This window comes from Corvus hawaiiensis, chromosome 30 (genome assembly GCF_020740725.1).
Source record: "Corvus hawaiiensis isolate bCorHaw1 chromosome 30, bCorHaw1.pri.cur, whole genome shotgun sequence".
Classification (NCBI taxonomy): Eukaryota; Metazoa; Chordata; class Aves; order Passeriformes; family Corvidae; genus Corvus; species Corvus hawaiiensis.
The window spans coordinates 13079999-13092052 of record NC_063242.1 but is presented as its reverse complement, the minus strand read 5'-3'; the positions used below and the strand labels follow the sequence as shown (position 1 = coordinate 13092052).

The 12054-nt window shown below is 38.9% G+C and overlaps 1 protein-coding gene across 6 annotated transcripts in view; it reads right to left on the bottom strand.

The window, feature by feature from the left end:
• The window catches only part of SPIRE1 (spire type actin nucleation factor 1), a 128163-nt gene that overhangs the window by 33935 nt on the left and 82174 nt on the right, over positions 1 to 12054 (bottom strand). For all 6 annotated transcript variants that reach the window (XM_048289171.1, XM_048289173.1, XM_048289172.1 and 3 more), the window contains exons 5-6: positions 6072 to 6155; positions 4565 to 4729 (exon numbers count right to left, since the gene is read on the bottom strand). In XM_048289171.1, coding sequence (XP_048145128.1) covers positions 4565 to 4729; positions 6072 to 6155 — 249 coding nt within the window. The remainder of the gene's footprint in view (positions 1 to 4564; positions 4730 to 6071; positions 6156 to 12054) is intronic.

Genomic DNA, 12054 nt, shown 5'->3' with positions numbered 1-12054 from the left:
TTCAAATGTATCCTTTACTTTTACTTGATTAAAATTCATGGCTCTTGATTAAAGTCTAAATCAGAGACATTGCACAGATGCAGCCATGATACATGCAGGGGAAAAAACCGACAAGGAACAAGTTTATGGGATTTTTTTTTCTCTCCACATACCAGGCTGGCCCCAACTACAAAACAGTATTTGGATAAATATCTCAAAACACAGTAAAACTATCCTAAGTCTTCATGTGTGTAAAACAGCTTTTGTACAACAATATGCATTAAAACTGGCAGTGTGAAGAAAGCTTAACCAATTATTATAGAAATCAAACATAAATGTAGAGATCTAAACAGCTAATGCACACAAAAATCTGCATGTCATCATCTACCAACAACCTGCTACCATCACATTTTAGTATATAAATATGGATTTGCAATTAAAAAAAGAATGGCAAATGTTACTTAGTTACCTTTGGCTGAAGCCCAAAGCTTTAAAAACGGTGATCCCAAACAAGAAACATTGTTGATATAACATCACCTATCACTGACATTCAATTATCTTAGCCATTTATTTGTTTGTTTTGCTAGAAAAGGTGTCAGCAACGAGTAGGAGAGTGCTATCTTTAAATAATAGTCAACAGGAAACTGATATTATTTTGTTCTATCTAGAAATTTTCATTTAAAAGGAAATTGCATGGACACTGAAAAAGACAGAGGGGACACACAACATCATTTCCAGAACAGCTCATGATAAAGGTCTGTGGTGAATTACAGTATTGATCAGTAGATATCTATTTATGATTTTGCATTATGCAAATAGGGTAGTGTTTATTTAACACAGTTGTTACACAGCATTTGACACCCTACAGCAAGCACAAGCAGCAGTGTCCAAGAATGAAGTGCTTTGGTACTTCCCATCGTGAGGCACTGTACTCACACTGCTGTTCCTGCACATCGATCGCAGAAACAATTTCATGATACCACATGGTAACCACAGTACTTACACAGAGTCCCTCCTCTGAATACCCCTAAAGCACAATTAGGAACTGTAAAGCTCTCTGCTCTACCTAGGATGACTCCTACACTTCTGTAGAAACATGTATTGAAGGTGTAAAATGAAAAGCACAGTTTCCCTGCTGAAAGCAACTCACCACAACCAAGTCAGAACTGTGTGTAAGAGAACAACAGACTCTACAACACCCAGCTGGACAAACTGGTCAAAGTCCTGTGCTCACATTCTCTATGGCCTGCTTGAAGCATATGAAAACTTGCTTATGAAAATACTCTCTGTGCACAGCTGTTACTGCAATTAACCTAAGTACTGTTAAGATGTTAAATACTGCAAAGAAATAAATTAAGAAACAAAACCAAAACAAACAAACAAACCAACCCCCCTCCCCCCCAAAAAAACCCCAACCAAAACAAAAAAAAAACATGTTCAGGATTCTCAGTGTAGACATTCAAATTACTGGATATTTTTGATAATAATGGCTTCAACCTATATGCTTAAATTCCCCTTCTGCAACATGGCCAAGCTAATACCACACTACATGACAGGTACTCGTGAAGAGCCCGAATATGAAGACAAGAGTGCTGGTACCTACAAAGGATGTAACTGCTATGTAACATAATGCTGAGTTTGGAGAGGCCATAGAAGTACCTGAGAGGCATGTATTGAGTCAGTAATGTAGGAGACATCAGTTACTGTTCAATAAGCATTGCTCAAGAAATAAGTGAACGGTGCATATCTTGGAGGGGTGGGGAGATGGGCAGAAAGGAGAGCTAATTGTGAAGCACTGTGAAATTAAAATCTGTAGCTCAACACATATGAGTAATAAAGAAAAATTAAGCCTGCAAGGATAATTTAATTATTAAATGTCTCCATTTTCATGTGTTGACTCTACCAATGTCCACAGCTTTTAGCTTTTGTGGGAGTGGGTGCTCCATAGGTGAAGAAAACTATTAAATCTCTCTAAGGTAGATACCTAAAGATTATAAAATTCTAGAATGAAAGCTATCTTGCTCCCACAACAATTGCAGCAATGAGGACTCTTGCCTCAGGATAGAAAGATGACAAATCTGAAATTATTTTCAGATGTACTGAAATAGAAATGCCAACGTCACTGAAACAAATGAAACCAGTTATTTACCAAAAGCCCAGAATTTGACATTTTACATCTTCAAAACATTTCAAATATTTGCACTATAACAATGGGTGAGAACAGGAAGCTCCAGTTACTGCTGTCAGTTAGCACAGCATGCTGAAACACCAAAATATGGTCTAACAGGAACATCTGTTCCTTCCTTAATTTCTACTCACAGTAGTGAGCAGTCAGGGACAGATCAAGCTACTCTTTTAAACACAGCATCAGATTAATAAAAAGAACACTAAAGATTTAATGTTGCACTTCATTTACTTAAAAAAACTACTTATTACTTTAAAATTTTATTTAACCTCTTGTTATCATTAGTAGGATATGTATTCACACAAGCTACCAAGTCTAAAATTACTACCCACAAATTTAAAGCAATAATTACATTTAATACAAATTTTGCTGAACATTCATTTTGCATGATAGAAGGAAATCCATCTTTCCTAGACTGCCTTAAAATTCAGATTCAGGATCCTCAACCTTTTCTCCTCTTCTCAAGAACCACAAGGGTTTCTGCTGATGGGAGTCCATATAATCAGCTTCAACTTGTGACAGTCAGCTAGAAGATGCTGTATCTATGTAGTATAACTAAACTTGCAGTTCTGTGTGAATCCTTCAGGTCCCACACATTCCATGTCATGCTGCACTCTTATTTTTGAACATGCTTTGCACAATCTTCAAGCAGACCCTGCAGCAGGATCCAAATTACTGAATGTAAGGCTTCCAGTAAGAAAGTGATTTTTGTAACATAGTGTCATCAGCAGTTGTCAGACTAAGCCAGCAATTGCATCACAGACAGTCCTACAGGTACTATACCTGCAGCTGATGGTAACCTCTATTTGTATTTATGCCCAGAGTTCACTTTGGACAATCTATCTAGAAGACAAGATAGCAGGCCAAAAATAGATGCTTGTAGGGATTTTATACAGAGCCAGAGTCTGGATGAGTGGAGCAGCAGCTGTGCCCCCAAGATGTACCACATAATGAAGGAAATCTCTTCTGAAGAGGCAGGAGCTTGCTTAGCAGAAGATGAATTAAAAGCTAGTCTTACAAAAGCAAAATTAGATGACCCAGGGGCTCCAATTCAAACAAAACTACTGTCCTGATTGCATACAGTAATTAAGGTCCTGAGGGGACTACTCCTCTGTTGCAGCGGGTAGTAGAACACTTAGCACGGTTCTCTGAACAGTTAGGGCAAGACAGATAACATCATTACCTGGGTATGTATTTTACCCTACTGATTTAACATTTAAGCAACATCTGCTGCAGAAAATACATACAATCGGATAGTCTAAATCCAGATCTTGATTAGGAAAGTATTTTCAGCTCAAACATAAAAAGCATTAATACTACACACTTTCTGCCTCTCTCACCTGTCTCCCTCAGCCCCCCACCCACCCCTCTGATTTTTTTTTGGTGGAATCACAGCTTTCTCACTGTGTGAGGATTTGTCAGGAAAGTAAACATGTGAATACTGAATATTCTATGACAGTGCTTCCACTGTAACTAATGACAGGTGAAATTAAGTAAGCATAAGGTATAAATATTGATATTGACCAAATACATGCCTCTGACAAAGAGATTTAAAATATCCTACTAGGGATAAGACAGCCTTTAGATCAGTTGCTAGACGATCAGGAAGAACATCTCAATGTTGAAAAAAAATATAACCCTAAAGGACAAAAAGAACAGGGAGATACCAGTAAATATCAAATGGGTTCTCATAAGAAGAGTTCCTCAAGTCAGTTTTACATGCACCTTTACGAGGATCTAGGAGGAGGAGACCCATGAACACTCTCCAGCTTGCTGTGGCATATTGTCTTGAAAGCAACAATAGAATATGCTGAAAATAACTGAGCTCAACTTCTACAAATGGAAGATTTAAATTTTTTTTACATAGATTATTCCTTGAAAATTCGTAACAGGTCATGGGAATGTGAGTTTTCAAACACTGTGATACAGGCAGTTTTCAACCACTGTAGGTCTTCCTTTCCCATCACATTATCAGTCATGGTAGCATTTTGCACTCTGGAATTCCAAAACCTATGTTGTAGCTCAAGATAAATGTTCTCTCCAATAAGAAGAGTAAAACAATCTCTCAGTGGAAAGCATGACAGGACTTTTGAGATGACTCTTAAAGTTATCACAAACCCAACACAAGTGATTTGTTCAACCTTATGATATGTAGGCACATCTTTCAGAATTTTAAATGCCTGCCACATGGAAAACAAAGTACAGTACATGTGTTGGTTTCATGTTCCCTCCCTCAATGCACTGTGCAAAGTTTTGATGCCATATAAACCCCAAGAACATTAGTACCTATATGAAATAATAATTTCAAGATTCTCAGGAAAAACAAAAAGACAAAAAGAAGACAAAAAAGGGAAAATAACATTTCAGATTTGACAAACTCCAGTGATTCTCTTGACTTACCATGACCTTCCTTAAGGTATAGCGTTTGGATCTAATATCATCCATCAGCATCTCATAGGGCGTGAGCTGATATTCTATTGGCAGTGGGTTGTACTGACGCTCTTGAACTTTCTTCAGTTTAACACCATTCCGTAAATCTCTCATCACTTGCACCCAAAAACGAGCCTGAAGAGAAAAGAGCCAGAAATTATATATGATACCTTACCCTTGAATACCACCTCACATACCTGACATCTATATTCCCACTTCAAGTATACTGCAGGCACATATTCCAAGTTTTTAGACTTATAGCTATTACTATATGAATTAAAGCAGTGATTGAATCAGAAAATTTGTTGCCCAGGACTTTCCTGCAAATATCCCAAAAGTTGTTCTTTAAATAGAAATTTTGAAATGGACTCCAAGTCCTAGGATCTTGCAGTCTTGATCCTCTCAGTACTCAACTTCTTTTCCTCTGCCTGTAAGAGCACCACACACTAACATCTCCCTCTCATTTTCTGTGAAACAGAATTGCTGGAGAGAAGAAAGAACAGATGGTGGATAGAAGACTGGGAAATTGAAATCCAGTACTTTTCAAGAACCTCATAATATTCCTCTATAAACTGGCAAGAACAGTACCTAGAAAATACAGTAAGTTACTCCTGAGCAAGAGTTTCCCTGTAGCCCTTTTTGTTCATCAGTGGAGAAATTCAGCTGCTGGCTCTGCTGACTGCCTGACTGCCCCTCTGAAGGGCAGTCAGCATGGTACCTGTCTAAATGTAATCTTTTTGAACTGCAAAAGCTTCTCCATGAAAACAGGCTAAGGAAAAATATATTGCTTGGATACTTGCATTGTTTCATCTGTCTGCAAAGGAAATTTAAGACTTCATTTAGTTCGAACTTATCATGAGTTACTATTAATTCATATACTGAAAAAATGCAGAGACTGATTTGAACACAGTATCATAGAATGGTTTCAGTTGGAAGTACCTTAAAGCTCATCTAGTTCCAACCCCCTGCACTGGGCAAGGACATCTTTCACTAGACCAGGTTGCTGAAATCTGTTCCTGTGCCTCACTGCTCTCACTGTAAAGAATTTTTTCCTAATATATAATCTGAATTTTTCCTAATATCTAATCTAAATCTCTTTCAGTTTAAAGCCATTCCATCTTGTCCTGTCACTAAATGTCCTTATAAGAAGTCCCTCTCCAGCTCTCTTGGAGGCTTCCTTTAGGTACTGGAAGGTGCTCTAAGGTCTCCTTGGAGCCTTCTCCTCTCTGGGCTGAACAACCCCAGCTCTGTCAGCCTGTTGCCATAGGAGAGGTGCTTCAGCCCTCCGAACATCTTTGTTGCCTCCTCTGGACTCAATCCAATGGGTCCACATCCTTCTTATGTTGGGAGCTACAGAAACGGACACTATTTCAGATGGAGTCTCATGTGGGTGGAGGTAGTAATGCCTTAGTTAAGCTTTATAAAGAAAATAAACTACCAGCAGTGATGCTGAATCACTATTCCATTGTTGTCTTACCCAGTCAGCATTTTTTAGTTCATCAAGATCCGTGCTGGATTCATCACTTGCCTCTTTGTCCATTTCCTGAATCTTCTTCAGGTTCTGCCAATGAAATGAGTCAATGAATGAACAGTGGCATTACTCTCAAGTAAAACTGAAGCTTAATTTTTAATCTCTTGTATCATGTTGTTCAGGTGTTCTACTGAATGTTTTATGACTTGAACAGCAATACTGTAAAAGTAACTTGAAACACTATTTGAATATATTTCTCTTCCTTGGAAAGTTAACCTTAAATGCTGGGAACAAATGTTAAGTTTTGAGTATAAAAGTACTTCAGATAATAATGTGCTGTAGGAAAAACTACATATTAAAATGTTTATATCCCTAAGTTTTTATATGCACAGGAAAAAAAACCTTAACCACCCATCAGGTCTGTTAAGCTACAACACAGAAAGTATTACCAGCTTGATAAAGATCCATTCATACCAAAATTAATGCTTGTTGAATTCAAGTAGCTCATTTTTGTAGGAGAAATAAACTATGAGAAATCCTTTACATTGAATAGTGACAGAATTGAATATATATATTGCAATTAATTACTCTGTATAACATGGGTATAGATTCTGAAATATCAGTAACAAAATCATGTGAGGAAGAGAAACATCTTTCAAAGATGAAAAAAGCTACTTATGAACAAGATCAGATCATGCAAATATGGAAAAGATGGTGTGCAAAGGGGCAAAAATAAAAAGCTATCATACCAACAAGAATGCAAAAAACAGTTAAAAGTTACAGCAGAGCAAAGAACAGGCAAGCCTGGACACAGAAGGTTGTGGCTTTACACAAGTTTTCTTATACACATCAACACCTGTATATTCAAAAGGCTTTTTTTGTTTGTTTGTTTACTTCTGTACTGAAGTATTCTGGAATCAGCAGTACAAGCAATTTCTCAGTAATCCACTTCACTTTTATGGAGAGTTTTCCAGGAAATCTTTAAAAATGTTTAATTTGATCTGTTATCTAAGTACTCACTAATATATCTGAAATGGATATTTAAGTCCTCTGCTAACTCCTTTTTTTATTTTATAAGACTACAGCAACAGGTCAGAGATGTGACAGACATATCTACCAAAAGTATTTCTATCTTTTAAGCACTTAAGCTCTTCCTTTAATGGAACTGAACAATCAGTCTCAATTCAACTTCTAAGCTTTCCAGAAAAAAATAAAAATAAGCATACTTCTTAAAACGTTTTTTTTTCCCTGGAAGTAGTTCCTAAACTGCCAACATTTCAGTGTTAGAAATGGAAGCACTGGAAGAATGCTTAACTTGCACATTCAACAGTGCAAGCATCTACCAAACCTGGCTGCAGAGATAGGACATGTGAGTCAGCTACCACAGAGGTTTTGGAAAGTGACCAGATGGGTTCTTTATAGTCTTATTTATGTAAGTAACACAATTGCTTCGGTATCAAAGAAGAAGTACTACCATTGCCCTATCAAAATAAAATGCATAATTTACAAGAAGACTCTAAAAAACCATAAATCACCCACACTAACAAAAGCAGATTAATCATGGGACAATGTGAGAACATTTTGGCATGACTTGCAGCATCACAACAGGATACCCAACTGGGAAAGAATGTCTTTATGGAAACTTCTGCTGGTCCTGGCACTGTGGTCAGTCTGACACTCACAGGCAATTGCCCTTCCCAAGGGAAAAATGGAAAAATGGAAAGAATGGGTAACATAAAGGCTTCACTTATGTGTATTCTCTTATCCAGGGTTTCTTCTTTTCTCTATCATACAGCTGGAATAATCATTACAAATACAGTACCTGTAACTGTAAATTACTTTCTTTCTTGCAAACTGCTAAAATCTACTGGTAAACTGCAAAATATAACATCTGATACTTTTTCCTTTATCTCTTTGTAATCAAAAAGATAACTTCAGTAAATGGGCTCACAACTGTCAGATTTGCTCCTCCTTCCCATACTGGAAGGTACACTTGAATTTTTTTTAAATTAACGTGTTCCAGCTGCTTAACCTATACTTCAGCTATTCAACAAGACTGGTGGCAATCACCCATCTCAGCAACCGTGTTCCCTACCATACAGCAGTTCCCCAGGTTATGGGGCTGGTTTATGCCCAAAGGCTGATGCTTTTGACTGACATAAGTATTTAATGAAGCTAGAAGAGATTACAACCCGTTTTTCTTAACAGCAGAAAACAAGAAGGGGGGAAAAAACACACCCTGAGCAGCTGAAAGATCTTCCAAATAAGGTAACCATCTAATTAGTTCCTCTGGAACATAGCTAGAGGGGCAGTTCCTACCCAAGAAAGCACAGGTGTAAGTGATGCTGGCTACCACGCACTGGAGAGCCGCAGGAGCAAAACCTGCCAGCCAAGAGATGAAGTCTCTCCAAGTGCAGTTTTATGATACAAATGAGCTGGTACAAGCACAGGCGACTGCCAAAGCTGGCCTTCTCTTACTCCCCATCCCTGTGCTGAGTGCTTGGCTGTGGCCCTGGTACCACAGACACTCACTTTGTAGGGATAGTTGATTCCCTTCCCTGGCACCTGGCTCTGGCCCCTAAATGCAATTAGTGGAGAAGAGTAGAAAAGAAAGGAATTTCTATCATTATAGAACTAACAAAGCTTTGGAAGAAAGCAGCAAGTGCTCTATGCTTGCAGGAAGTGTTTAGGAAGGCTTTAACTCTTCTACACCTGTCAGGTGCTGCTTGGGAAGGAATAAATTCACTGTGACAAATGATTATGTTTAAACTTGTAGACTAAATGGAACATTAGGGTTTCCCTCCAGCATCCCCAGCCAGCATCAGTGGGTTTCTGCCTCTGTTTCAACAGTAAATTATAGAAACCAACACATTTAAAATACAATAGACCCTTTGTCAGAATTCAACTGTGTTCCGAAACCTGCAAGTAACCTCAGCTGCTGCTGCTGTAGCCACTTGCACTTACCCTTGGGACAATGGCTTAAGAAAAGCTATTACAGTATAATAAATACAAGGCCTAAATGGATTTCCATTTCAGAAAGCAGAAACATCTTAAAAGGGTTTTTCTAAAGGATCCCAGAACCTCAGACCCATACCACAGACCCAATTCACCTACTACAGCCTGGGCATTCATTTAGGAAATAAGGGTTGGATGTGTAGGAAATGACTATTTCAAGAGCTTTCCCTTTTTAAAAAACCTTTACAGCATTTGGCCATTTTTTTAAAGGACTGCATTTTGTGACAAAAGCTAGTAGTAAAAATATCAAATGTCTTCAAACCTCTTGCTGTACTATTAAAAGCAGACACTTGATTTGCGGCTGCTGCATGGCCCACATTTAAGATATGCTGTTCTGTGCTCAGTGACAGATGGGAGTTTATGTAAGACTCTTGTCAGCACAGTGTCAAAGACTCCCTTCCATAAAATACTTTCTAAAACACAGTGATTTAATGAATGTTGTATTCTAGGGAATCCAGACCTGGACTTTGCTTTTCACCAACTGCATAACACAGTCTACTGCAGTTCCCAGTTTATACTCCTAGTTAGGAGTCACTTGTTCACTGATTAAATTGATTCTTACACTGCTATCTTTGAAACTAGAAAATATTCTTGCACATCTAGGCTCAATTTAAAAATACATAACATGCACACATGGGAAAAACTGCTTTATATACCTTCAGCTATTCAACATAGGTTTAAATTCCAAGGGCTTAGGGAGCAGCATTACTCTAGGTCTTTGAAAAGACCCAAAACCCATTTAATTCAAACTGAGAATAGGATCAGTTAAATCAGTCCCTGAAAACCTCAAGCTAATAGCAGACAAAGTTCTTAATGTATAGAGGTATGGGCTGATGCACTTTGCTCAGCTCTGGAGAGGGCAATAGTCACCATGCTGCTCAACATAACTGTGCAGGAAGAGGCAAAAAACCCCAAAGCAAGGGCATGTAACACTGATTGAGTGACAGTGTCTGCACCACTTAAGAAAATAAAACCAAATCCTCCCCTGCCCAACACAAACCAGCAGCATCTTCCCTTATTAAAGGTCCTAAATTGAGGGATCAAACTGATCATGATGGAGCTGCAAGCCTGATGACAACACAGGTGCAAAAGTGGAGTTACTGGAGACTTGGAAGTGTAGGCAAAAGTGAAGTTATGAGCTGAAGAGTTTGTGAATTAATTTCTCCAGCTGTGCTCTGAAAATCCAAGCAGCAGAGTATTTGATAGCTTTTACAGTCACAAGACTTCTGAGAGTAACTTGGCTAATGACTCTATTTCCAAAATAAGTTAGCCATTAACATTATTTAGGTACCTATTAACTACCTCTATTATCATATTTTGTACAAATAATACAGCAGTATAGCCACCTGACTTTTTTCTTTAGCTGTTTTCCAACTGAATCTTTGTATGGCATGAAACTAGGAAAAAAAGAAAGAAACAATTTCATTTCTATGCATGTACTTCATTAGAATTTGTATGTTTACATTTCATACAGATTGGATTGAAATATATCCAGGCAGACTGAAAGAACTATGTTTTTACATCAGAAAGGACAGAAATGAAAGGCAACATGTTTTAAAAGAACAGTACAAAGATGACAGATTGGGAGCTTTCTCTATGTTCTACCAAAAGCCTAATTACAAGGCACACTGGGGATAACAAAACTATGGATAAGTTTTTGATGAGCATGGATTTTCACTGCAATTTGAGATGTAGGCAATTATAAAAATATACAAAGTCTTAATTAGTTTTGGAAGGGATATTAATTTTGATGCTCTAGGGTGTACATCAATCTCTAAAACTTTTTGAGACATAAGTCAAACCTACTGCAACTGATCTGCCTACTGGACACTTATCTCATACACTATGCTGGCCAGCATAACATGGTATTTTTTAGCACCACCTGTGCCAGTTGAGTTTATCACCCAGAGTACATCCTACAGGCCAGCATCACCTTTATTGGTACCACTCAGAGAGTCACGAAGTGCTTGAGGTTGGAAGAGATCCCTGGAAGTCTGCTGGTCCAATCCCCCTGCTAAATCCCCAGAGCCAGTTGTCCAGCATCATGTCCAGGCAGCTTTTGGATATCTCCAAGGACAAAGAATCCACAGCCTCCTCAGAAAACCTTTGTCAGTGCCCAGTCACCCTCACAGTAAAACCAGTATTTCTGGCTGTTCAGAGGGAACTCCTGTGCTTTCGTTTGTGCCCACTGCCTCTGGTCCTGTCACAGGGCACCACTGAAAAGAGCATGGTGCTGTTCTCTTTGCACTCTCCCCTCAGGTATTTAGAGACATTAATGAGATCTCCCTGAGCCTTCTCATTTCCAGACTGAACAGCCCTGGGTCTCTCAGCCTTTTCTCATAGGAGAGCTGTTTCAGTTCTTCATCATCTTTGTGGCTCTTCCCTGGACTCTCTCCATTATGTCGCTGTCTCTCTTGTACTGGGGAGTCCAGAACTGGGCCCAGCACTCCAGCTGTGGCCTCACCAGTGCTGAGCAGAGGGGAAAGATCACCTCCCTCGACCTGCAGGCAACACTCCTCCTAATGCAGCCCAGGACACCATAAGGCTTCTTTGCAGCAAGGGCACATTGCTGACTCACTCAGCCGTGAAGTGCACGTGGAATATTAACTACAGGAGAAGGCAAGACCGGGCATTAACAAGGAACCAAAGGAGGCCTAGGGCAGATATCCCTTCAAAAAAGCAGGTTCACAATGTGGATACAGCCCTGGTGAATCCCCTGTCTGATCCAGAGCAGCAATATTGCATTCCTTTGCCTGCATAGTCTCTCCGTGTCTCTCTCAGTCACACTGAGCCACTCTGAGCAATGTGTGTGTGACTTTTTCAGATACTTCCCAGCAGGAACATTTGCTTAATCTCATGGACATCACTTATTTGTGCCTACAGTATGGCCAGGTGCCAACAAAGGTTATGTCAATGACTTTTGGACCATTCTGAAAAAGATGAATCTTTTCTTTTACATGGGTCCATTATTAGC